We start from the raw sequence: 27,916 nt of genomic DNA on the forward strand, positions 1-27,916 counted from the left end.
CAGAAAGGAAACGGTAATTTCCTCTTCAACTCTCCAGGTGTTTCCGGGTCAGTTCCAGTTCCGGTTCTCCTCTCGGCATGTCCGGCTCATGCAGGATTAGCAGGAAATAAAACCCGACCTTAAATCCAGATCGGTTTTAATCCAGATCAGTCCCAGAGGTTTTATTTATTCTGTTAATAATTTGCCCAGAACTATTTCCAGTTACTAACCCGTTTGAGAAAATTTAAGTTTATCTAATTGTACCTGAGACGTGGCTTACGTTGTCTTTGGAAGCTCATTCCTGCTATAAAACAATAATAAATGCCCGACAGGAAACCACAATTTAAAGTAATAATTACAAGAATAAATGAACTTTCTGTCATAATTTTGAGTCTAAACAGAATTGTATCTAGTGATCATGACTTTGAATTTTTTAATCATAATTTTGAAGGTTGAAATTATGTCTCATTTAAAAACTAAAATGACTTTAAGTCTCAAAATAATGAATTTCTATCCAAAAATTACTTAAAATCAAAACTGCAACTTTGAATATCAAAACTGACTTCAAAAGTCAAAATTGACTTTTAGTCTCAAAATTATCCTTTTATCATTTCTCAAAATTCGTATTTCCAAACTGTTTAAATTATGACTCGATATCAAAATTAGGATTTTGAATCTCAGAATTTTAACTTTGAAAGTTAAAATTATAAATTCCTGCTTATATTTTGTCTTTTATGGCAGAAATGGATTTCCATATTTTCTGTTTATTTACAGTAAATTGATTTCCTATATTAAGTCTGTTTCTTTGTTGTTTTTTAGAAATCATGGCGCTTTTCCTCTGCAGCTGCTGACGTCTCATGACCACAGAGTGGCGCTGTCGAGCCGCGGAGCTCTTCCTCCTGACTCCTCCTCCTCCTCCTCCTTTAAAGGAGCCGCCGTCACGCGTCTCCGCGTCCCTCCACGGCCGCGCGTGACCCTCCAGTTGCGCAGGTCACGTCCAGATGTTGCGTGTCGCTCTGAACCAATCAGCTGCGGCCGGGGGGGCGGGTCAGAGCGGGGGCTGAAGATGAGGATGGAGCACGGCCCACGCGCGCGGGGACTCTCATCCTAGAGGAGGAAGAGGAGGCTCGCGCTCCTGTGCACGCGGATCAGACCTGTCTGCGCTGATCGGTTCGGTTCCGGTTCGGATTCACTGCTTCCTACCCGCAGCAACAACACAGTGCGCGCGCCCAGCAGCGCACCTTTGTCAGCAGGTGATGGAGGCTGAACGGAGACGGTGAGGAGAGGTGGACCGGACCGGACCGAACCGGGCCGGAGGGACCTGGAGAGCCGGGCCCAGTTTGTCAGGCAGTTTTAATTTCGCTGGTTCTGGACCGCAGAACCTCCTCGGAACCCCCGGTTCGGAAAGGAAAACCGGCTAATCTCAGGACAGTTCGGACCGGGACCAGGCACGGGTAAGTCATGCTCTGTCGGGTTAAATGCTGCGGTTCTGTTAAGGTCCGGTCCAATGTGGTGTCATATCTGAGAGGTTCTGATTTGTTGAGGTCCGGTCCATCTCAGCTGAGGTTCTGAGGTTCTGGCCCAGCGCGCGGTGGGCCGCAGTGCATGCTGGTCCTCAGCAGGTTCCTGCTCTGGACCCAGACCGACCTGAACAGAACTTATCAGGACCTTAAAGGGAAGCTTAGAGGCAGGAGGTTCTGGTTCTGGAGGTTCTGCTCACCACGGACTGAGGTCGCCATCAGGTCCAGAAACCAAGGATTAGCTGGTTCTGGATCTGTTGAACCCAAATAAATTGGCCCACAAACACTTGGTTCCGTTCCTTCAGAACCGGGTCTTTAAGATGAACTGAACCTGACCGGGTCCAGAAAGGTTCTGGCTGGTGGTGCCTTTAATGACCAGGAGGAAAAAATGATTTTTTTGGGTTAGAGATGTGGATCAGAACCGGTTCTGATGACCTCTTCCTGATGTTCCAGGTCCTCTAGAGGTTCTGGTTCTGGACATCTGATCCGGGTCTGAAACTCTGGTTCCGGATGAAAATAAAAACATTTAATCAGAACCTCTGAGGTCTGAATCTGAGGTGTTTGGACCGGAACCGGGATGTATCTTAAAACTAATCCAGAACCAGTTGGATCCGTGTGGGACCCGACTCTGGTTCTCCACTTTTACACAGCCCCCAGCATGATGCTGCCACCACCAGACTGGACCGGACCGGGCCGGGCTGGTCTCCATCTGGACAGTTTTCACGCCCCTGATCTAAAATAATGAAGCTGGGTCCATTTACAGCGGGATGGAAAACATTCAGAACCGTTCCAAACAGAACCAGTCCAACCAGAACCGGCCCAAACAGTCGGGCTGTAATGACAGAGTCCCCGTTTAATTTTAGCTCCTCTGAGCCGCTCACCTCACCACAAGCTCTGTGTTTTCATCTGAACTGAACTAATCTGCTGCAGCCAGAGAAAACACACACACACACGCACGCACGCACGCACGCACACGCACGCACGCACGCACGCACGCACGCACACACACACACACACACACCCACCCACGCACGCCCGCCCGCCCGCCCGCACGCACTCACGCACGCACGCACGCACGCACCCACCCACCCACCCACCCACCCACCCACCCACACACACACACACACACACACACACACACACACACACACGCTGGCCTCAATCAAGAATCCTTAGTGTTGATACAAGCATAAAAATTCTTATCAGCCACTTGAATTTCAGGATTTTTTTGTCATTTTTCAAGATGGCCGCCGTTTTTGAGCTTTTTAAACCAATTATTGCAATAAAATGTTTCCCATTTCCATGACTCGGATGAACTTTATGTCACATCAGTTGTTTTCAGCTTTGGTCCTGATCACACAACTTTAAAAACAGAAACAGAGAACAAGGCCAGTCCGTGGTTTTGTGTCAAAAAACGTTAAAATTTGTAGAGCAGAATAATTTCAAAATAATAGCGTGAAGCCAACGGCAGTCAGTGGCGCCACCAATTCAATGCGCCAACTGTAAAGCTAGCATAAACTGTCACTGTTGCCTAAAAACATTAGATTAAAAAAATAAATGGTGCTCAGCCTGGAGGGGGCAAATAAAGCCTGGAGGGAAGTGGGGGGGGGTCATGAGAAAAAAATGGGTCCACGGACCGATCCTTGTGGTACTCCCTGTTTAAAATCAGAGTTTTTGTTTTGGGTCACCATTAGGACTTATGTGGTTCCGACCCGGTTCTGCTCGGGTTTCCAGGCTGCTTGTCTGAGAGCAGAACCTGTAATTCTTTGAGTTTTTCACCTGGGCCGACTCTGTAATCTGATTACTGAAACCCGGTTAAACGATTCTCTGGACCAGCAGGGAGGAAAATCAATTCTTCAGCTGCAGCAGGAGCTGAATTATTGATGAGGAATCAGATCCCTAAAGGAACCGAGCTGGAAACGGACTCTAACCCGACTTCACCCAGAACCAGAACCAGCGTCAGAAAGAAGTTGATCCAGAAGCCTTTGGAGCAGCAGCAATTCATCTGCAGAGAAATATTATTTGCAAGAGGCTGAGGATAGAAGAAAGGCAACAGATGGAGGATGAGAACCAAGATGGAGGAAACAAAGATGGAGGAAACAAAGATGGAGGAAACCAAGATGGAGGAAACCAAGATGGAGGAAACCAAGATGGAGGAAACAAAGATGGAGGAAACCAAGATGGAGGAAACAAAGATGGAGGAAACAAAGATGGAGGAAACCAAGATGGAGGAAACAAAGATGGAGGAAACCAAGATGGAGGAAACCAAGATGGAGGAAACCAAGATGGAGGAAACAAAGATGGAGGAAACAAAGATGGAGGAAACAAAGATGGAGGAAACAAAGATGGAGGAAACAAAGATGGAGGAAACAAAGATGGAGGAAACAAAGATGGAGGAAGCAAAGATGGAGGAAACCAAGATGGAGGAAACCAAGATGGAGGAAACCAAGATGGAGGAAACCAAGATGGAGGAAACCAAGATGGAGGAAACAAAGATGGAGGAAACCAAGATGGAGGAAACCAAGATGGAGGAAACCAAGATGGAGGAAACAAAGATGGAGGAAACCAAGATGGAGGAAACCAAGATGAAGGAAACCAAGATGGAGGAAACCAAGATGGAGGCAGCCAGACACAGCAGAGCTGAGCAGAATCTATTTGGACTGAAGCAACGCTGAAAAGGCGACTGGACCTCTGATCCCTGTTGGTTCCATCTTTAACCAGAACTCTGTAGTACCTGCTGAAACCCGGTTTGTCCTGTAGAATCTCTAGAACTAAACCCCAGAATGTCCTGGTGGCTCTGAATGGAAGCTTGTTGCTCCACATTCCAGATGTTCTGTTTCTGCGGTCTGAAGGCGGGTCAGAACGTCGGTCAGTAGAATAGGGTCAGCCATTAAACCGGAGTGTTCTCTGCTGGCGCCGATCGACCCGGTTCTGTTTGTGGAGCCACCAACGGGTCGGGCAGGTAGGAGGAATGGGAAGGTGAGGCCTGAAAGCTGCCTTTGTGTGACTGCTGGCAGGAGGGGAGCTGCACACACACACACACACACACACACACACACACACACACACACACACACACACACACACAGTTAATGGGGGGAAAGTTTGTGTAAATAAAGAACCGCAGAAGAAGCGTTGAAACTCACAGAGACCTGGTTCTGTTCTGGCCGACAGTGACCCGGTTCTTCTGGTTTTAAACGGTAAACTGGGGCCCAGTGTGACGGTCCCAGTTCCTCCCTTCCTGTTTGGACCCATCAGGGTTCTGTTTGTTGGACCTAATTCTGAAGTATCTCATCTTATTGCTTATGATTTCTGTTGTTTCTGAAGACTGGGTGGTGCACTCTGTTTAATTGGTTCTGGTTCTGGCCTACTGACCTTTGACCCCTGACAGATATGACCTCTGCTGAGGTTTTATGCCTCCTGCAGACCTGCTCCATCCTCATCAACATTTAAACTGAAGCAAGTTTAGCAAACAATTTTTGTATTAATATACTGTTGATGACTTCACGCATCCTGTTGATTACATGGTTTCCTAGCAACCAGCCGTTTCCATGGCTTTTATCGGCTGATGTTTATGGGCGGCTGGTAAAGTTACAGTGAAAAGTTATTTATCCTGTCATCAGAGCATCTTCACTGTGTTGTTCATTCATTTATAAACACCAGATAAATATTTAGCTTCAAGCAAAATATTTAATTAGCCATCTAAATGTTTACCTTAAAGCTAAATACTTAGTTAGCAAAAGCTAACTTGCTAACTAAATATTAGCTTAGATCTAAATCTTTAGTTAACAAGCTAAATATTTAATTAACTCTGCTTCAAACTAAATGTTGATATTTGCAAATACATGTTTTAACAAATCAATGTGAAATTGCTCAGGAAGTTGCTCCACTTCTAGGAGAGGTGGAGCAACTACTCGTCATATATTGACGACTTGGGACGATGTCTGACCATGTGTCATGTTTACCTGTCAATAATGGACGGTTTGGGAGGGTTCCCTCAACATCACGTTTTCCGGGTTCTCTCAACCGCTCCATAGGCCAAAACCCACGCTATGGTTAGGGTTAGGGTAAAGGTTACGGTTGGGCTTTGGGTAAAGGTTATGGTTAGGGTTGGGGTAAAGGTTACGGTTGGGCTTTGGGTTGAATGACACGGGTCAACATGTGACGCAGAGGGACCTTCACATGGCGAGTGGGGTGAGAGAATGGGTTGAGGTGTCAGTTATGGTTTGGTTGCCCTGCCGGCAGCAGGCTCTCCTCCGGGGACCTTTGCTGGTTTATGAGGTTTGAATCAAACTGGATCCTGTTAGAGAATGAAAGTGGTTCCAGTTCTGCTGCTGGAGCGGGTCCAGCCTGCGGCCCGGCCCGCGGAGCCACACAGCAGCAGCCTTGTTGTGCAGTAATGTGCTCTGTGTTTCTCTCTCCTGTCCAGGTGGTCAGCATGAGGGAGCGGGGAGCCGGCCTTCATCAGCCAGAGCGCGGCCGGACAGCAGCAGGAGCGGATCAGAACCTCAGATCGGATCGTTCTGGCTCAGCGGCTGTCATGTTAGCGCCCCGGTCAAGACCCAGCTGTTAGAGTCCTGACCGCCCCGCCCCGGCGCGGCAGGGGGCCCGAGCCCCCATGCAGGCACGTAAGAAGTACGTCCTGCTGGGCCTGTGCGCCTGCTGCTGGCTGGTTCTGTTCTACTGCGGCGGCGGCGTCCAGCTGCGCCTGCTGCGACTGCTGACGCGCCACCGCTCTGACGTCCTGCGGCCCTGGCCCAACTGGACCGACCGGGCCTTGCTGCCCCGCTACGCCCACCTGGACGAGCTGCAGACCGACCCGGGCTCGGCCGAGTCGCCACGGCAACGGCGGCAGGCCTGGTCCACCGTCTACAGGGACAGCCGCTGCCGCATGGACACGTGCTTCGACTTCTCGCGGTGCCGGCGCCGAGGGCGGGAAGGCTTCCGGGTCTACATCTACCCCGCAGAGAAAGGCGACCGCGTGTCGGAGAGCTACAGGAAGATCCTGACCTCCATCGCCGAGTCGCGCTACTACACGCCGGACCCCCGTGAGGCCTGCCTGTTCGTCCTGGGGATTGACACTTTGGACCGGGACCAGCTGTCGGGGCAGTTCGTCCCCGACATGGACGAACGCATCCGCAGTTTTCCGTCCTGGAACGACGGGCGGAACCATCTCATCTTCAACCTGTACTCTGGCACCTGGCCCAACTACACGGAGGACCTGGGCTTCAACGTGGGCCAGGCCATCCTGGCCAAGGCCAGCCTGAACACGGAGCACTTCCGGCCCGGTTTCGACGTCTCCATCCCGCTCTTCTCCAAGGATCACCCGCAGAAAGGCGGCGAGCGCGGCTGGCTGCTCAGGAACACCACGCCGCCGCGCAGGAAGTACCTGCTCATGTTCAAGGGGAAGCGCTACCTGACGGGCATCGGCTCAGACACCCGCAACGCGCTGCATCACATCCACAACGGGAAGGACATCGTTTCCCTGACGACCTGCCGCCACGGGAAGGACTGGGAGAAACACAAGGACGCCCGATGTGACCATGACAACCTGGAGTATGAGAGGTAACGGCGGAGCAGTGGGCGGGGCCTAGGGCAGTGGGCGGGGCAGGACGGGCTTGTGGAACTGTGGGCGGGGTTACCTGTAGGTCGGTGGTTTTAGTTAGTTTTCCAGCATCACTCCTGGACAGGTTGTTTCTAATTTTGACCACATTCTTTAGGTTAATAATTATTATTAACTAGGGTTAATAATAATTATAACAATTATAATAATAATTAACCCTAACCCTTAACTATTAATTATTAACATGTTAGTAACATGAACATTTATCACATGCTGATGATTTTCTACAGTAGGAATCATTTATTTGTATAAATATAATATGGTAAAGCATCTTTGAGAACCTTTTGAAAAACTATAATTCTGATATGATTCCATTTAACTTCATAATTCTGATAAAGAACCGGTCCGAGCCCAGAACCCTGTGGGACTCCACCACACCAACAAACTGGGATCTGTGGGACAGGTGGGATTTAAACAGAACCAGTTCTGTTCCTCTGATATCTGCATGTCCAGGCCGTTCTCAGAGAATATTGTGATAACTGGATCAGAACCAGAACCGACACCAGTCTATTCATCAAGAGACCATCATTAGTGAATTTATTAAATGTGGAGGATGAACATGGAGAGCTTCCTCCTGATTCTGGTTCTGGTGGGCAGCAGGTGGCCCGGTTCAGGTTCTGCCCCAGTGACCCGCGGTGCAGCCTGAGGTTCTTATTGGGTCCCTTCAGGCTAATGAGCGGCTGCAGCTGCTGCCAGCAGATTAACCTGAAGGGACCAGAACCACCGGCGACCCGACACGTCCAGAACCAGCTCAGATCCATGACACAGTTCTGCTCGGTTCTGCTCAGCCTGGTTCTGACTGATAATCATATAATTATAACGATGAGATTCTGCAGATCAAAGGGAAAAATGGAGAAAGTCAGAAACAGAAACGCTCCAGACTGAAAAATACTAAATATAATGAGACCCGTATACCCCCCCAATGTAGCCCGTATACCCCCCCATGGCCTCCCAGCAGCGCCCCCTGCTGACGCTCCTCTTTATGCGATCACAGCAGGATCACTGCAGCCGGCGCGACTCTTTGTCTGGATCAGCTGGAGTGGAAAACTGCAGCTCCGCTAGTTACGCCTCAGCGACCTCTGACCCCTGCATCCTCACCTAGCAGAGGAAGGGTTCCAGCGATTAGACCAGGCCCAACGACTCAGAGAAACCGGGTCAGAACCACCAGACTCCTCCGACCAGAGGAAAAAGCATTTAATATCAGCAGCCTTGATGTGAGCGGAGCGCTCTGATTGGCTGCTGCTCAGCGGCACTTCCTTCCTGCAGGGGAACCGAACCGGAACAACTTCCTGGATCGGGTATTAACAGCAGGGGGTAACAGGGCTAAACTGGGATTTACCCCGTGGGGGGCAATACATGGGCTGAGTGATTATTATAAAACATCAGATTCTGGTGGAGGTTCTGACCCGGATTTGACCTTCGGATGGATGGATGGATGGATGGATGGATGGATGGATGATGGAGAATTTTAGATTCCTGTTCGCCTCGTTTCTGTGTGTGTGTGTGTGTGCATGTGTGGGTGTGTGTGTGTGTGTGTGTGTGCGTGCCCCAGATAATGCAGCAGAGGATGATGAATAACTCATGAAGCTGAGCTTTAAAGATGGCGGCTTCCTCCTGATGAATGGGAAACATTTGGAGGATTCAGGTTCTCTGTGTTGCTCCAGAAACGTCTCGCCTGCAGGTTTCTCTCTGATGGATGATCTGAACATTCAGCTACAAACGCTGCTGAACCCACAAACCAGCGGCTGATGATGAAACACGACTTCCTCTCCGTTCCTCAGTCTCTGCTTTAACCAGTATGGCGGTTAGCATGGTGGTTAGCATGGTGGTTAGCATGGTGGTTAGCAAGTTCCCGGTGACCTTTGACCTACAAACCAGCAGCAAGATACAAATTTAGCTCAGGGCTAAAGAGATAGTTAGCTAATATCTAGATCCAAGCTAAATATTTAGTTAGCAAGCTAATTATTTATATATATATATAAAAATGAATAAACATTTAATTTTTCATTATAAATAAATAGAGCTTTTAGCTCTGGCAAAATATTTAGTTGAAAGCTAAATGTTTAGTTAGCTAACAAATAAAAATACAATAATAAATGATAATATAAAAATAAATTTACAAAATAAAGAATATTATTATTTTTAGCTACATATTTAGCTTGCTGACTAAATATTTAGTTTGAACTTTGTAAACAAGTAGAATTCAGACTTTTAGAAATAATCCCTCGTTTATTTTCCTGTTTATAACACGAAATGATAAAAGCATCGTCATGACAACGTCAGGTCGGTACAAACGGGATCAAAGGCAGATTTCAAGATGGCCGCTCTCAGACGCAAAATATTCCGACTGACGGTCAGGAGGAAATCTGAGCGTTGCCCCAGAAACGGGAGGAAGTGAGGTCAGACGTCTGGCCTTCATCACCAGCTGCTTCCTCTTCGCTCCCTCTGGAAGTGAAGCCTCCCGTTCTGAGCCGCTTAGCGCAGCCCTCTGATTGGCTGTTCTGCTTCACCTGGGTAACGGACCAATCAGGTGTCAGCCTCGGGCCTGGAGCCGCCAGCGGTTCTGATCAGACCTGGTCTGGTACCGACGGACCGGCTGGTTCTGCTGTTCAGACATAAAATCTGACAAAGTAACTTTTGTCTTCATTCTAGTGTAAATATCTTAGTAAACTTAAAATCCTAACTTTAAAGTAATAAGTCTGAACTTGTTTTAAGTCAATGATTCCTTAATATTGTTGAAAAGTTTCACTTTATTTCAGTTAAAACATTTGTTCATATTATAAGTGAAATAATCTGAAACTGGAACTTTTTAATCAATATCAAAGAATTATTGACTTGAGTTTCTATGTATTGATAAAAAAATTACTTTTATGCGTTAGATAGTCCACTAAAATGTTTAGCCTTCTAACTAGATAAAAATACTTGGTGAAACACTTCTGTGTTTTTGCAGTTTTAATCTGTATGGCAAGTCATTTGGGCCAAAAACACTCCAGTAAAAGAAATCTCAAAAATGATCATTTCTTTTCAGTAAAGATGGTAAAAATGGGCAGATGATTCAAATGGATCCAAAGTTCTGTAAGTAGTTCTGCACTGGTTCCATTTGGACCGATCAGAACGTTCTCCGGCTCCTTGGTGCCGCCAGTTTGATGTGTTTGGTCAGAACCGGTCAGAACCGGACCTCCAGCTGCGAGCGAGTCGCTGCCAACGACCAACCAGTCGGATATTTGCGGTGCGAGCTGCTCTAACGAACCCCTCAGATCCAGTTTCAGGGATCTGATGCTCGGCAGTAATCGGATGCTGCGTGTCGTTGGAGCGCGCTCAGTAGGGAGCTCTGAGGACTTGAGCAGTTCAGTCACTGGCTGCTGGTGTGTTGTTGTTTAATTAGAGGATCTCAGATCCCCTGGAGTCCCGCTGCTCTGTTTTATCTCCCATCATGCATCAGTGCTCCCCTCGGGGTGGAGACGGTCACCAGTTAGACAAAAACATCAGGAGCCGTTTTCTCCTCTTTGTTGCTGTTCAATAAACAACTTTACTGCTGAGTGCTGTTTGTGAAGACAGTCAGAAATGATCCGCAATAATTTGGATTATTTAGCCTGTTAAAAAAAATACAGGAGTTAATTTTTCACCATGTTGTTCACTCATCTATTAATGTCGCACTTTCAAATTAAATATATAATTAGCAAGATGAATACTTAGTTTGAATCACAATTCAGCTAAATATTTAGCATAGCAACAGAATATTAAGCCTGAAGCTGAATATTTAGATTCTGTCTAAACACTTTCACAAATATTATGATAGCTAAGCTCAATATTTGTTTTACTAAATAAGTAGGTTGAAGCAAAATATATAACCTAAATATTTAGATTTGAGCTAAATATTTAAATGACTATTTAGCTGATTAACTAGATATTTAACTTGAAGTTAAATGAATGTATTTTGTATATTCAACCTCAACAAGCTAAATATTTAACCAGCTATGATAAACATTTGGTTTATTAATTGATTACGTATCCAATCATATTTGTCCTGATCCGGTTCGGAGCTGTAGAACGTGTTTCTGGTTCTGGACCTGCCGGTCCCGAACCCGACCCGAACCCTGACCCGGTCGGTTCTGTTAAAGACGACACATCAGCAGCCGGTTCTAACTCTTCCAGAACCTGGAATCTGAACGGGATGCCGGCACAGAAACACGAATGCGGCGGCACAAACGCATGAAATGCAGCGCGGCGTGTCGCTGCCCTGCTGCACCCAACGCCACAGCGTCTGAGAAACCACAGAAATCCCAACATGAACGGCACATTTCAGTGGAACACGGCGAGAAAAGGAGCTGCAGCTGCCGCCGGCTTCTCCCTGCAGACAGAAACACGGCAGGATTTCTGGATCTGCAGGGTTTTCTCTGCAGCTCTGAGGCTGAGCAGTAAAACGTTTAAAACCTGTTTATCAGTCCTGAAGTGGATGACATGAGGAGTTTCCACCAGAAAACTTCCACAGTCAGACTTTATTCAGTCATTTAGTCCCTAAGCATCACAGTGGTTGTCATGGAAACTGGCTTCAGGGTCCAAATGAAGAGTAAAACTTTGATACGTCTTAACTGGGATCAAACTGTCAGGATGATCTGAGCTCAGAGTGAAACAAACAGGAAGCATCACAAACAGATAATCCATAATAATCCAGAGGATTATGCTGCTTCAGTCTGAATTATTACAGTTAGTCAGAGATTTTATGGCTTTAATTGAAGCTACAAATGTTTTCATTCTTTTAGTGAAATTGGGTCAAAGAACAAAGCGACCAGATGGAGATCAGAACCAGGCTGGAGGTTCTGGATGAACTCCAGAACATTTGCTAATGTTTGCTAACCTCTGCTAACTTTTGCTAGCCTTTGCTAACCTCTGCTAACTTTTGCTAGCCTTTGCTAACCTCTGCTAACTTTTGCTAGCCTTTGCTAACCTCCGCTAACTTTTGCTAGCCTTTGCTAACCTCTGCTAACTTTTGCTAGCCTTTGCTAACATCCGCTAACTTTTGCTAGCCTTTGCTAACCTCTGCTAACTTTTGCTAGCTTTTGCTAACCTCTGCTAACTTTTGCTAGCCTTTGCTAACCTCCGCTAACTTTTGCTAGCCTTTGCTAACCTCTGCTAACTTTTGCTAGCCTTTGCTAACCTCTGCTAACTTTTGCTAGCCTTTGCTAACCTCTGCTAACTTTTGCTAGCTTTTGCTAACCTCCGCTACTATCTTGGTCTCATGCAACCGGCTGCAAACTCAGATTAAATCATTATAAAAGGACTGAAGCAATTAATTGCTATTAATCGGTTAATGAAATAATCATCTACTAACTTAGTAATTGATTAATTGTTAACTGGATTATCTAGAGTTTTTAAATAAAATTGCTGAAAGAACAACTCAGCCAGTTGGTGTTGAAGCCAGAACTGTAGAAATATAAACATTTTGCATTTAAGATAAAAAATCTTCTTCGTCTTTGATCTCTTTCAGCTCCAGCTGATTCAGGTTCTGGAGAAAAATCTATGAAACACTTTAATTATCAGCCAGTCAATCCTGACCAGAGCTGCAGTCGCTGGTTGTATTGCAGTTAATCAATAAATGAATCCCCAGATGTATTGATGATCAGCTGGACTTTTCTCATGTTGATGTTTTTAGCTGCAGATTCATCTTTTGCTACAAATTATCAAATGTTCTCAAAAGAAAAGCTATTATTAACTTTTTGGCAATAAAATGTTGATTTTTATTATTTCTAACATTTGAATTATTATTATTATTATTACTATTATTGTGTCTGATACATTTCCAATACTGAATAAAATAAGTTAGGTGATTAAATATAAAATCTGCAGAATGTGGCAGATTTTATATTCAATTAATTGATTAATCATCAGAATAATTGGTTAGTAAACGTGAGCTGCAGCTTCAGAGCTCGGTCTACAAAGTCAGGTTTGTAGATCTTCAACATGTTCCCTCTGATTGGACGAAATGAGCCGCCGGGTCGCCATGGTGACGGCAGCTCTCCTGTAAACACAACACTTTATATTCTTCAGTATTTCCATGAAATATGACGATTCAACGGCTGGAATACTTTGTTTAAACTGTCTGGTTGGTTTGGACCCGTCCAGGTGGTCCGGTTGATCCAGTTGGTCCAGTTGATCCGGTTGGTCCAGTTGGTCCAGTTGATCCGGTTGGTCCGGTTGGTCCAGTTGATCCGGTTGGTCCAGTTGGTCCAGTTGATCCGGTTGGACCGTTTGGTCCAGTTGGTCCAGTTGATCCAGTTGGTCCGGTTGGGTCCAGTTGGGTCCGGTTGGTCCAGTTGGTCCGGTTGGTCCGGTTGGACCGTTTGGTCCAGTTGGTCCAGTTGATCCAGTTGGTCCGGTTGGGTCCAGTTGGGTCCGGTTGGTCCAGTTGGTCCGGTTGGACCGTTTGGTCCGGTTGGACCGTTTGGTCCAGTTGATCCAGTTGGTCCGGTTGGACCGTTTGGTCCGGTTGGACCGTTTGGTCCAGTTGATCCAGTTGGTCCGGTTGGGTCCAGTTGGGTCCGGTTGGTCCAGTTGGTCCGTTTGGTCCAGTTGGTCCAGTTGATCCAGTTGGTCCGGTTGGGTCCAGTTGGGTCCGGTTGGTCCAGTTGGTCCGGTTGGTCCGGTTGGACCGTTTGGTCCAGTTGGTCCAGTTGATCCAGTTGGTCCGGTTGGGTCCAGTTGGGTCCGGTTGGTCCAGTTGGTCCGGTTGGACCGTTTGGTCCGGTTGGACCGTTTGGTCCAGTTGATCCAGTTGGTCCGGTTGGACCGTTTGGTCCGGTTGGACCGTTTGGTCCAGTTGATCCAGTTGGTCCGGTTGGGTCCAGTTGGGTCCGGTTGGTCCAGTTGGTCCGGTTGGTCCGGTTGGACCGTTTGGTCCAGTTGGTCCAGTTGATCCGGTTGGTCCGGTTGGACCGTTTGGTCCAGTTGGTCCAGTTGATCCAGTTGGTCCGGTTGGGTCCAGTTGGGTCCGGTTGGTCCAGTTGGTCCAGTTGGTCCGGTTGGACCGTTTGGTCCAGTTGATCCAGTTGGTCCGGTTGGGTCCAGTTGGGTCCGGTTGGTCCAGTTGGTCCAGTTGGTCCGGTTGGGTCGTCTGGATTTCTTGATCAGGTCGGTTTCATGATTTCCTGAGGATTCCTGCAAACTGACTTGATGTTTGTTCAATTTATCTGCTGGTTTATACTGGCTGCTCCTCGGCTTGGATGCAGGCCGGATTGTGTGTTTGTGTGTGTGTGTGTGTGTGTGTGTGTGTGTGTGTGTGTGTGTGTGTGTGTGTGTGTGAGTTTAAAGCCTCTCTCTCCAGGACTGCAGTAGCTGATTGTGTTGCAGCGGGAAGACGCTCCCTTTCTCCTCTGCGTGTCTAATTGACTTCACGCCTTGTTCTGGTTCTGGTGCTGGTGCTGCCTCTGTGTGTGTGTGTGTGTGTGTGTGTGTGTGTGTGTGTGTGGGCTGAGGCCGGCTGCCAGAGCTAAAAGTGGGAGCGCTTTGTTTAGAGAGCATGTGTGATCTTCTGAGAAACAAACCTGCTGAGGAAAATAAGTATTCAACACGTCAAAATGTTCAAAGTAAAAACATTTCTGATATTTTCAGCAGGTGTTTGTTAGTAAACAAAACAAATGAATTCAGAAATGAAGTTCTGGTTGATAATATAAATAACAGAGTATTGATATTTATAGCAAAGCTTTTTGGTGACAGCAGCTTCATTCTTCCTCACAAACCGACTTTAAATCTTCTCTCAACTCTGATTTTTAGATTTTCTAGTGGATTCCAGTGGAGATGAAACAATTATTTAATCAATTATTGAAGTAACTAATTTAATAATGGGTTGACTGGAGCTTACGGACTCTTTAAAAGGCCGTTTTCTGAAAGAACAATGTCAAATTGCACATTTATGATGGATTTTCTCTGGTCCAATTAGATTTATCAAAATTAAAAACATTTTTTGCGTCACGAGTCACATGATCAGCCAGCGGATGTTGCCACTGGCGTAAACCACGAAGAAACAGAAAACAGGAAGTGGTTGGAGGACGATGGCGCTGAAAGGTTTTAAAATGACTTCTGGCTCAAACAGATTTAATCTCACATTTTTAATTGTTTATTAAACATTTAAATGGTGAAATTGTGTTTTTTGACATTGTTCAAAAATGACCAAAGATTTACTCACATTTGTGATGGAAACGCAGCTGCTGATGGATTTCTCTGTCTGCTTGTGTTCAATACTTTTCCCTGCATCTTTTCACATTATTATAAATCAAATTCTTAATTTGGATTGCTTGAGTTTTTACCCACATCTGGAGTCAACAGCCTTTAGACCAGGAGTGGGCAGTCCTGGTCCTGGAGGTCCGATCTCCTGGAGGTCCGATCTCCTGCAGGTCCGGTCTCCTGGAGGTCCGGTCTCCTGGAGGTCCGGTCTCTGGAGGTCCGGTCTCCTGCAACCTGTAGATGTTTCTCTACTTCAACTCACCTGAGTCACATAATGAGGTCGTTATCAGGAGAACCCGACTGCACTGAGGAGGAGATTCAGGTTGTTGGACCAGAGAGACTCTAAGAGCTGCAGGACACCGGACCTCCAGAACCAGGACTGACCACCCCTGGTCTAGAAATATGTTTTCTATAGAACATGTCGTGCTTAGTTCTGATTTTAGCCACTGTATATTAATTTCATAATCTGTGTTGTAGCTGTGGGTTTTCCTCCAATCAAAGGGCAGCTGTGATGATGATGTCATGCCCCATCAGCGCCGGCCCAATAAGACGCCTTCCAGAACCAGCCGGCTGCAGAGAGCTGGTTTTAGCAGGTTAGCTCAGGTTTTAGCAGGTTAGCTCAGGTTTTAGCAGGTTAGCTCAGGTTTTAGCAGGTTAGCTCAGGTTTTAGCAGCAGCTCTCCTGCAGCTCTGCTTTTATTTCAGTGGAGGTTTTGGCTCTTGAAGCAGCAGGTTGCTCTGCAGAGCCGCACATTCTCGTGCAGCTCTCTCTCTCCTCCAAGGCATCAGGAAATCAATAGAAACCAGCTTCAGTCAGGAGCCGGGGCCGCGCCGCTGCAACTGTAAAGATACAGCCTCTGATTAGCGAGCTTCTGCGCCGGTTCGGAGTGAACCCAACGTGTTGCTGCAAACTGAAGCTCTGATCTCCAGACTGGTGATCAGAATATCAACAGAGACGATTAAATGATGTTTAAAATAATTTAGTAATCGATTAATCGTTAACTATCTGAAAAAAAGGCCATTAGCAGAAAACTGAAACTGAAGAAAAATGTTTTGCACTTAAGATGTCAAAGAAACATTTTGATAAATCTGTCCAGAACTTCAGTACAGGCGGGTTCAGCTTCTCCTGACTCCAATTCTGTGAATAATCTCATATTGATCACCTTTAGCATCCAGTTATTAATCTGCTAATCTAACAGATTAATCACCAGATTAGATCAGTGTTGATGTCCAGCAGGAAGGCCTGAGATTTTCACAGGTTGATGATGTTTGGACAGTTTTTGATCAGAATAACTGATTAATCGTCAGAATAACTGATTAATCGTTCCATCCTCTGAGTGTTAATATTGTGTAAAATGCGGGATCGGGTCGTCCCGCTCCAGAACCGGGCCTCCTCCTGCTCTCAGCTGTTGTTCAGCTTGTTTACCAGAACCCTCCGGCTGCCAGGCGGCCGTCCCTCCCAGGAATGTTCTGGAGAGTTTCTGGACCCGGGCCAGGCCCAGCACACTGGCTGCTCTGTGTCCAGCTCCCCAGCGCCGCTCAGGGCGGATCGGGCCGGCCCGGTTCCGGAGCTCAACCAGCGCCTCTGTGCAGCGGACGGCTGGTGTCACGTTTCACTGCAGAGTGGTTCCTCTTCAGGATAAAAGATCTCTGCTGCCTCTTCCAGCTGCAGACAGTGAGACGTTCTGATGGGTCCAGTTACCAAACGGTACCAGTGAGACGCCGACACGTCAGGAAAACTTTACCATTTAACAAACATCTAAACAACCTGACGTAAAAATCTCTTTGGTTTTGCTCATCGTTGTGATTTTCTTTGTTCATCCTGATGACGGTTGAAGCTGTTTGAAGGTTTCGACTTTACAGATGAAAAGTTTCCCAGTTATAGAAATCCAAAAAAAGTTTTGATTTGGTCTTTGGTCACATTTAAGGCTGTTTGGAGTTCAGAAGCATAATACAAGAAAAATAGATGAGTTGATTTAGTAGAGACCAAAATGTTCCTTCAGCCTGAAACTAGAAAAGTTTCTGACATCGTTTGGTTTGCAGCAGAACCGGGTCAACTGGACTACCAGCCTTCGATTCAGTCTGACGCTAATGAAGATGATGGCGAGTCCATGTTCATGTCCTCAGCAGCAGGTTGGGGAGGGGCGACCTGGTCTCCATCGCTGCCGTTTCTATTCTGAGGAGCCAGCTGGGAATGAAGCTCTGCCGCCAGCAGGCTCAGCCGGGCTTAAAGCAGAGGGACGGAGTTCGGCCGGGCCGGGCCGGGCCGGGGTCCAGCAGGAGTTTACACCCCGGGGTCAAAGGTCATGTCCAGCGTGACCCAAACGCCTTCCCAAACTTTTCAACTGGAGACACAGAAAGAGAAACAGAGACGGAGATTCATGAGAAACTCCCAACATTCCAGAAACGCCTCACAGAAAACCAGAGGTCAGGCTGCTCCTCGTCACACACACACACACACACACACACACACACACACACACACACACACACACACACACACACACACACACACACACACACACACACACACACACACACACACACACACACACACACACACACACACACACACACACACACACACACACACACACACACACACACACACACACACACACACACACACACACACACACACACACACACACACACACACACACACACACACACACACACACACACACACACACACCGACACACACACACACACACACACACACACACACACACACACACACACACACACACACACACACACACACACACACACACACACACACACACACACACACACACACACAGACACACGCACACACACACACACACACGCACACCGTCACACACACACACACACACAAACATAGACATGAGTTCTGGTTCTGGTTCTGGTCGGCCTCAGCGGTCCGACCCCCTGGTGTTCTGCTGGACGTGTAAAGCTGCTCCATGAAGCCGTGTTGTTTTGGGTCGCAGTGTTTGACGAGTGCCGATGCCTTTGTGGGGCCCCGAATGGGCCCCGGCATGCGGGTCGGCGCTAACGGATCGGCGCCGACCCGCCTGTTGTTCACCTGGGGGGCTGACCTAACCGGTTCTGATCGGCCCATTCCCCCAGTAACATCTGATTAATGTGTCCAGTCAGAACCGGTGGGCGGGTCCAGGTCGCTGCAGGACAACAGGACACGGATTCCCGTCGTGTCCAGCTGAGCTCCTGCTGCTAAACTTAGCATCAAAGAAAAGAGCCAGAAATCATCAGAAATAACCTGAGAGAAACGAAGCAGCTCACCTTCCACTGGGTGTTCATTCAGTTACAAACTGATATTGAATTAGCAAATTCAATATTTAGTTAGCTACATATAAATTAAAAAACTAAATGTGTAGGTTGAAAACTAAAAGTATAGCTAGTTCAGAGCTAAATATCTAGCGATCAACTAAACACTGAGCTTAGAAACAAAATATTTAGTTACCAAGCTAAATATTTAGTTAGGTAGCTAAATGTCTTGTTTTGTTAGATAAAAAACTAGCTAGTTTTGATCTAAATGTTTAGCTAACAAGCTAAATACCGAGTATACAAGGTGGATATTTGGTTTACAAACAACATATTTAGTTAGCTGGCTAAATATTTGGTTTGAAGCTAAACGTTAATTTCTAATCTTGCTAGCTCTGATGTAAATATTTAGTTTGAAACTTAGTTGCAAACTGGTGAAAATGTGATTTTGAAAAATGAACTCCTATTTTTCCTCTTATGGACTAAATAATCCAGATTATTGCTGATATTTTTAACTTTACAAATGGCCGCCGGTATAAAATCCCGCGCAGAGCCCAGATGAGCCCGGTGGTTCTGCTGGAAAGGTTCTGCAGGTCAGCTGGACTCATGGCAGATGAGTTCAGTCCTTGCAGGGGAACCAGTCTGACGTTTTATTAATGTGGTTTAATCCGAATTACAGCCGAAACATTTTATGTAACTCCTGATTAAAAACACAAATCAGCTGCCGCGGGGTCATGTTCAGATTACACCGCTCTGTGTTTAATGTGAGGCGGAACTGAGAAGGTTCTGCTAACGGGCCGGGCCGGACCGGGCTCTAATGACAGGCTGGGCTGCGGTCCGGATATTTGTGTTCACCATGCAGCCGTCCAGAAACAACAAGCTGTATGTCAGAGCGGCGCTGAGGAGGAGGAGGTCTCGGTTCTGACCCGGTTACTGGATTCTTTCTTCTTTCTTCCGGCTGCAGAACCGGATTGACTGAGCGACTCGCCATGTGGACCCAGACATATTTCTGGACCTCTGATGAATTTCTGCTGTTTTTAACTAAATTATCCTTCAGTCTGCCCGTCTCAGCCCGGTTCTGTGAGGTTCTGGTCCGGATCGGTTTGCTGACATCCAGTTATAAAAAGGTTACATACTTTGGGCGTGCTGTGGTGGCGTAGGGGAAAGCACGACCCACATTTGGGGGCCTTCAGTCCTTGACGCAGCGGTTGCAGGTTCGATTCTCGGATCTGGCCGACGTTTGCTGCATGTTTTCCCCCCTTTCCTGTCAAATATCTAGATTTCTAAGAAGAGACACCAGAGCCTCCATGTTGCTCCTCCATGTTGCTCCTCCATGTTGCTCCTCCATGTTGCTCCTCCATGTTGCTCCTCCATGTTGCTCCTCCTTGTTGCTCCTCCATGTTGCTCCTCCATGTTGCTCCTCCATGTTGCTGAGCTCCTCCATGTTGCTCCTCCATGTTGCTCCTCCATGTTGCTGAGCTCCTCCATGTTGCTCCTCCATGTTGCTCCTCCATGTTGCTCCTCCATGTTGCTCCTCCATGATGCTCCTCCTTGTTGCTCCTCCATGTTGCTGAGCTCCTCCATGTTGCTCCTCCATGTTGCTCCTCCATGTTGCTCCTCCATGTTGCTGAGCTCCTCCATGTTGCTCCTGTGTTGCAGGTTCGACTACCAGGAGTTGCTCCATAACTCCACCTTCTGCCTGGTTCCTAGGGGCCGCCGCCTCGGCTCTTTCCGCTTCCTGGAGTCGCTGCAGGTAACAGATCGTCTCATCAGTTTTCTTCTTCCTGGATTTCCCTCCATCTGTGATCCCACAGCATGATGCTGCCACCACTCTCTTGTCCCACATGTTTGCCGTCCCTACATGGTTTGAAGGAAACATTTGTTCTTCATAAAGATCAGATTTGTGGAGTCCATTTTTCAAGATGGCCGCCGTTTTTAGCCGTTTAGCCAATTATTGCCATAAAATGTTTCCAGTTTTTATGACAGATGATCTTTATGTCACATGTTGTTTTACACTTTGGTCATCCTCATCACACAACTTTAAAATAATAACATGGAGCAAAACCTGAAACTGAGTCTCAAACCAAACGTCAACAGGACGGACGTCTTAATGGTTAGCGTTAGCTTCTGCTAATTTCTCAATGTGTTTAGTGCTTTAGCACTAGCACAGCTAAGATTGTTGTTTAGGTTGTTGTGGTTAATGATCATAACATTTTGGTTATCTGTTTCTAATAACTCCTGATGATTTCAGTGTAAACATTTATTCTCCACAACGGCAGCCATTTTGAAAAATATTCATCAGGAAAAGAAGATCGAGAAAATAAATAGGATTTCTATGGTTCCAAATGTGTAATTTATGATTTGATATCAAAACCCTTTATTTAATTGGCTATTTTAGCTCAAAAATAAATTTCCCTTGACAACCATGGCGGCCATCTTGCGTAATCAGAAAAGAGGAGTAAATATTGTCTGTGTTGTCTGATTTGATGCCAGAGATAATTGATGAAGAATTGATGCAGAAATTCATTTTCCCTGATGACCATGTTGAAGTTTTAGTCGCTAAAGTTTTTAAATTTAATTCCATTTTTTAATTTAAGTGCCGTCTGATCCAGGTCGGGTTCTTGTATGTGGAGATTTTACTGAATTATCTCTGGGTTTCTCGGACCGGGCCGACAGGAAGCTGCTCAGTTAGCGCATTGATCCATCTGAGTGTTTCCTGTTTCCTGCTGAGTGCTCTGGTTCTGACTCGGCCCGGTCCGCTTTCAGCCCCTTAGACTCAGACGGTCCATTAAGTCGTCCATCGTGGTCCGGCCGGGCAGACGGGGCCGTCTGAGGCACAGAGTTCTGCCCTGCAACATGGACCCAGACGGTTCTGAAAACACCGGCCCGGTTCCAGGGAACCGACCAATCAGCAGCAGGAAGCCTCTGTTTCTACTTCCTGTCCCCCTTTCAGGGTCCAGCCTGGCTTGTTGGGTTCGGTGCCAGTCGGACCCAGAGAAGAGCTGTGGTCAGAAACTTCCCCCCAGCTCCAGGGTGTTTGGATCTCCCCTCACGGAGCCTCGCTGAAACCGGTCCAGAACCACAGAACCTGGTCCATCCCAGCTGCATCCTAATTCCCTCCAGCAGCAGGTTTTGCCCCTTGCTGTTCCCCATGAGCCCCCTGCTGGGCTCATGGGGAACAGCAAGGTCCGGTCCGCAGAACCCAGAGGACGGGAACTGCAGAACCGGACCGATTCGGTTCTGCTTTAGCCTCAGAGTCGGTCTCAGATCCCACTAAGTCACTTCAGAGGAACGCTGGCCTCGTTCAGACCTGACCCCACCCAAACTGTGTGTGTGGTGTGTGTGGTGTGTGTGTGTGTGTGTGTGTGTGTGTGTGTGTGTGTGTGGTGTGTGTGTGTGTGTGTGTGTGTGTGTGTGTGTGTGTGTGTGTGTGTGTGTGTGTGTGTGTGTGTGTGTGTGTGTGTGTGTGTGGTGTGTGTGTGTGTGTGTGTGTGTGTGTGTGTGTGTGTGTGTGTGTGTGTGTGTGTGTGTGTGTGTGTGTGTGTGTGTCCAGGCGGCCTGCATCCCCGTCCTGCTCAGTAACGGCTGGGAGCTTCCCTTCTCTGACGTCATCCAGTGGAACCAGGCCGTCATCGAGGGAGACGAGCGGCTGCTGCTGCAGGTAACACACACACACACACACACACCCACACACACACACTTCTGCAGAATGGGAGCTGAGGGTTGCTGGTTTGATCCCAGTTGACTCAGATTGAAACAAACCCGGCTGTAGAAGTTGAACCCCTGAGATTAAACGTGTTTCTGGGATTAAATCAATAATCAATCAGAGAGTTTGACATTTGAGTGACACTTGTTTCTGATTGGTTTGAATGAACCAATGAAAATGAAGATCAGACTCTGATCAGACAAAATGGGAATGGGTCTGAATCGAGACGAGTTAGAACAAATGTTCACAAAACCTTTTCAATATTCAGATGATGTTGAAAAAATGCAGTTTTGCAATAATACAAAAAAATAATCAGTTTGTTCAGTCACTAAAAATCACGCCGCACAATCAGCCTCCTACCACTTCCTGTGTTCCTCGTTTCTGCCAGTAGTAACATCCTGTTGTTCATCACGTGACTCGTTAAGTTTTCATGCAATTTTACAAAATAAACCAATTTCAAAACAGCCAAAATGTTTGTTTTTTATTTATTTATCTATAATCAAATTTGGTTTGTTACATTAAGCAAATTTATTTTCATAATTCCAATTTGTGCAATTTTATGGTGAATGGCATCACAGGCAGTTTGTTTCCCATCAGAAATATTGATCAACTTTCACAGAAAAGTTGCTCAAAAAAAGTTCATTTTAGTGATAATATCTGAAGTTATTTTGAAAAACAGAAACATTGTCAATAAATTGTAGGACCAACTCTGTACAGGCAATCAATAAATCAATTAATGCCATGATAAATTAAAAAGATCATTCAGTCTCCAGGAATGTCGTTGAAAAGCCGCCATTTTGAAAAACGCTGCTAACCTTTGACACCGCTACGAAGCAGCTAGCTGGCGCTAACTGCTTGTTACGTCACAAAGGGCACAACATGTTCAAAAAGTGATTTTTATTTCAAAACTCTCTTGACCTTTTCTTTTGGTTTCCTCTGGAGGAAAAGAGACAATTAAATCCTCAGTTTCTCGTGTCCCAAAAAAAGAAAAGAAAAATCCCACAGTCTGAACAGAAAGATGGACCTGGTGAGCCGATCAAACAGAACCACCTGCTGGTACCGGACTACAGGAGAAAAGAATCTACTGCAAAGAAAGAATCATACAGAACCAAAATCACAACGAAAACAAACAGCAACCAAACAAAAACCCGCCGTGTTGCCGGCTGGGTGGTCGTCGTTCAGAGGGGGCGTCGCCCTTTACCTGGCGCAACCCGGACTATTTATAGGCGGTCCAACAGCGCCACAAATTAACGGGACTGGATTACATAAAGAAAGAATGATCCAAACTCCAAAGTATTTAAACAACATAAAAATAACTAAAGTCAATCCGAAACGATCCGAGAGGAAAAATAGACAGAAATAAATAGAAAGTGAAAGCAGAGAACATTTCTCCTTTAAGATGATTATTACAAGATTAACTAAATGGAAATAATCCATTTTATTTAAAATGCTGAAATAATCCTTACACTCTAAAGTTTTATTGGTCTTTGAGTGGATGTGCTCACATTCTTGTGCCATTATTATAATATTTGGTAAAAATGGTCTGAAAATGAAGTTATTTGTCGCAATAATTTCTGGGATTATTAGTTAACAGATTGTGTTGAGGTGTGAGACCTGGGTAGGATTTCTAATGAGGCGTTTGGTGAATTAACGCAGATTATTCAGACAAGAGTCTGTTAGCCTCTCATGGCTAATTGGTACGTAAATAAAAAATATTTAAAATGAGTTTAAAAAGTCTCTTTTCTAATTCAGTAGAAGGGTAGAAACATTTTCTTCAGAACCAGAACCCTCAGATTAGCCAAACTTCCTGTGAGCCTCGGAGGGACAGGAGATCAACGTGTTCCTCTAATGAAGCTTCAATTATCCAAACAGAACCGGAGCCGGCGCCGAGTCCGATGTTTCACCGGGACACAGAACTAATCACCTTCCTGAAGGCAGAATCCATCTAAATTAGCCTCCATGTTCAGCCCTGGTTCTGGTTCTGGTTCTGGTCCAGGTTCTGGTCCTGTCCACCCTGAACATGTCAGAAAGAGAGAGTCTCTTCTTCTCCTCCTGTCGTCTCCAGGTGCCGTCCACCGTGCGCGCCGTACCCAACAAGCGAGTCCTGCAGCTCCGCCAGCGGACCCAGATGTTGTGGGACGCCTACTTTTCCTCTGTGGACAAGATCGTCCTCACCGCCCTGGAGGTGAGTCCAGAGTCACCCGGGCCGGTTCTGCTGGGTCTGACGGAGGGCTTCCTGCTGAGATAAAACTGCTTCCTGTTTCTGCTCAGATCATCAAGGACCGGGTCTTCTCCCACGTCTCCAGGAACAGATTCATGTGGAACTCCCTGCCAGGCGGCCTGCTGGTTCTGCCAGAGTTCTCCACTCACCTGGCGCACTTCCCCTTCTACTACCTGGGACAAGGTGAACTTCATCCAGCTGATCAAATACATTTACCCACCATGGACACAAACAAGCTAACTAGCTAGCTAGCAATGGTGTTAGCAGTGACTCAGAATGAAATGAACATTTCTGGTGACTCAAACTTTTGCTTGACAGAAAAATTCCACGAGTAAAAAACCCCCATAGATTATATGAGATTAAATATCATTAAATATGATTAAATATGATTTAATATAATAAAATATGATTTAATATAATAAAATATGATTTAATATAATAAAATATGATTTAATATTATAAAATATGATTTAATATGATTTAATATAATAAAATATGATTTAATATGATTTAATATCAGGTATTCTAAATGCCAACTTATGTTTTAAAATGAATTTAAGACATTTTAAGGTGTTAATTGTAGCTACGTGAATAAAAGACTTTTGAAGCACTTTTAGCTGTGGTTCTGATCCAGACCCAGCCTGCTGTTGGCTCTTCAGTTGGTTCTGATTGGTTCGGACCCTCTGATCTGTCTTCTCTGTTCTGGACCGCACCAGGGGTCAGTCCTGGCCATGAGTTCACCGCCGTCATCCACGCCGTCTCGCCGCTCGTCTCCCAGTCTCAGCCAATCATGAAGCTGCTCCAGGTGGTCTCCAGGTCCAAGTACTGCTCACAGGTAAAGAAACGGACCCGGCTAAAGAATTCACTCTGGCCCAAACACCGGGCAGTGTGGCACCGTGAGCCGCCCTCTGAACAATCTAAATAAAAAAAGACATTTGAGTTACTTTTTCAAAGTTATAGTTTCACCATGTCATTCATTCATTCATTCATCTCCCACTTTCAAACTAAATATTTAATTAGTTTATACGCCGAATGTTTGGTGAATTAATGTTTGAAACTGAAGAACGAAGCTCAGGATAAATAACTGAACTGCAGCCGTCAGTCTTTCAGACGGCGCCCCCTGTGGGTCGCCCTGAGAAGATCGGAAGATCTGTGTTCGTCTTCTGATGGTCGGATCCAGTTGGTCAGAATCAGTTCTGGTACTGGTTCCTCCTCCAGAGTGAATCCTGAACCAGTCCCAGCTGGACCTGAGCCGGGTTCTAGAGGTTCTGGTGCTGATCCGGTCTCTACTTCCAGATCATCATCCTGTGGAACAGCGAGAAGCCGCCGCCCAGCCGCAGCAAATGGCCGCCGATGCCCGTCCCCCTCGTCGTCACGGATGGCAGGAGGAAGGTGAGAGCCGTGATGTCACTTCCTGTTTGTTTCACAGCTGCGTCTCACCAGCTCTTCTCCTCTCAGACCACCAGTCGCTTCCTGCCTCACGTCGCCATAGAAACGGAGGCGGTGCTGAGCCTGGATGAGGACACGGTGCTGCTGACCAGCGAGGTGTGAGGAGTTGAACACACACACACACACACACACACACACACACACACACACACACACTCCCATCCTGACGGCCTCCTCTCTGCAGGTGAACTTCGCCTTCCTGGTGTGGCGCAGCTTCCCGGACCGGATCGTCGGCTATCCGCCCCGGAGCCACTTCTGGGACCCGCTGAAACACGCCTGGGGCTACACGTCCAAATGGACCAACGAGTACTCCATCGTCCTGACCGGCGCCGCCTTCTACCACAGGTCCACTTTATCAGACGGTTTGGGTCCAATCGGAACCAGAACCACTCTGGATCCGATCACAGGGACAGAGAGTCCTGACTCAATGTTTAAATCAGTTTCAGTTGTTGGTTTTCGCTCTGCTTCACGCAGCCGAATGAACCGGAACAGTTTGTCAGAATGTTCCATAAATCTATTTTTGACATTGTGGAAGAGTTTTATATTTGGTTTGTTTACTCTTTTCCTCTTTTAGAGGAAATTATTTTAAATTATTTTAAAATGATTTCTGATTCAAATCTTGACCCTAAAAATCATCTCTATTTCTGATGGACATGAACATCTGAAGATTTAAATCTGATTAGATGAATCATTTTATTTAAGGACAGGATTTCACTGTATTAATTTTCATTGACTAATTGTAATTTTAATGCAATTCATCACTTTATTTCCATGGAAAATGTATTTCTGGAACGTTTGTACTGAAGCGTTTGTGGTTCTTCAGAAGAACTTCTGGTTAATTTCTGGTTCTAAATGATCTTATTGGACGCTGGAAAAGGATGTTTTTGTGTTCAAGTTGTGCTAAAAGGAGTTAGCTCATCAGTGAAGCAATGGTAGCCTAAATTAGCATCTCAATGCTAAACATGTAGCAGATAAGCTAGCGTCCACATTTCTAGAGAAAATCCATGAAAACTCTTTAAGTTTTCTCCAATCTGATGGTTGAAGAACCTGGATAACATTAAAAATAAAATTTTTTATCTCATGTTTATTTATTCAATTATTTGGTTGCAAAAATGGTTTTAAATTTAAATGTTGCTTATTTTGTCCATTAAAATATTAACTCCAGATTCTGTCGTTAGCTCCATGAAACACTTTGATCTAGTTTTTATTTACGCTCTGACTTCCTGTGGGCGTGTCCCTGCAGGTACTACAACTTCCTGTTCTCCCACTACCTGCCCCAGTCCCTGCGGACGCTGGTGGACCGGACGTCCAACTGCGAGGACATCCTGATGAACTTCCTGGTGTCGGCGGCGACTCACCTGCCGCCTGTTAAAGTGGCTCAGAGGAAGCAGTACAAGGAAGTCCCGCCTCCTCAGGTACGTCCTCCTGAACGTGGACAGGTTTGTCTGAAGGTCTCTGATGCGTCCCGTCCCCCCAGGGCACGAAGAGCGCCCCCTGGGCCAACCCGGAGCACTTCACCCAGAGGCAGGAGTGCGTCAACACGTTCGCCAGCTGGTTCGGCTACATGCCGCTGGTCCACTCCCAGCTCCGTCTGGACCCCGTCCTCTTCAAGGACCAGGTGTCCGTCCTCCGGAAGAAGTACAAGGACCTGGAGCGGGCGTAGCCGCCGGACCGGACCGGACCGGACTAGACCGGACCAACCTGATAAGCACAGGTCCAGTTCTCCATGCGGACCGGTCCTGGCGGTTTTGGACGGACAGAGGAATCTGTGTGGACGGTGACAGAACCCCAGAGGGACCGGTACCGGTTCTGCTCAGCCCACAGCAGAACTTTGCAGGAGCCGTCGATAATAATGAACCGATTATTTCAACAATAAAATGATTTCTATCTATCGGTTCTAAATGTGGGTCCGGTTTCTGTTCCAAACAGAACAG

General features: G+C 46.4%; 1 protein-coding gene across 2 annotated transcripts; it reads left to right on the forward strand.

The window, feature by feature from the left end:
* The first annotated feature begins 897 nt into the window (after positions 1-897).
* Positions 898-27,884, forward strand: ext1c (exostoses (multiple) 1c). 2 transcript variants are annotated; one of them, XM_044139482.1, is made up of 12 exons: positions 925-1,433; positions 5,929-7,064; positions 20,266-20,359; positions 22,160-22,267; positions 24,378-24,497; positions 24,584-24,716; positions 25,250-25,368; positions 25,830-25,925; positions 25,992-26,078; positions 26,167-26,327; positions 27,226-27,397; positions 27,460-27,884. In XM_044139482.1, the coding sequence occupies exons 2-12, from the start codon at positions 6,118-6,120 to the stop codon at positions 27,643-27,645; spliced, it is 2,223 nt and encodes a 740-aa protein (XP_043995417.1). In that variant the 5' UTR covers positions 925-1,433; positions 5,929-6,117; the 3' UTR covers positions 27,646-27,884. The 2 variants fall into 2 exon arrangements, with proteins under 2 accessions (XP_043995416.1, XP_043995417.1); XM_044139481.1 differs by having other exon boundaries at positions 898-1,433; positions 25,830-26,078.
* The last annotated feature ends 32 nt before the right edge of the window (positions 27,885-27,916 follow it).

The sequence above is a fragment of the Gambusia affinis genome, linkage group LG14, assembly GCF_019740435.1.
Source record: "Gambusia affinis linkage group LG14, SWU_Gaff_1.0, whole genome shotgun sequence".
NCBI classification, from domain to species: domain Eukaryota; kingdom Metazoa; phylum Chordata; class Actinopteri; order Cyprinodontiformes; family Poeciliidae; genus Gambusia; species Gambusia affinis.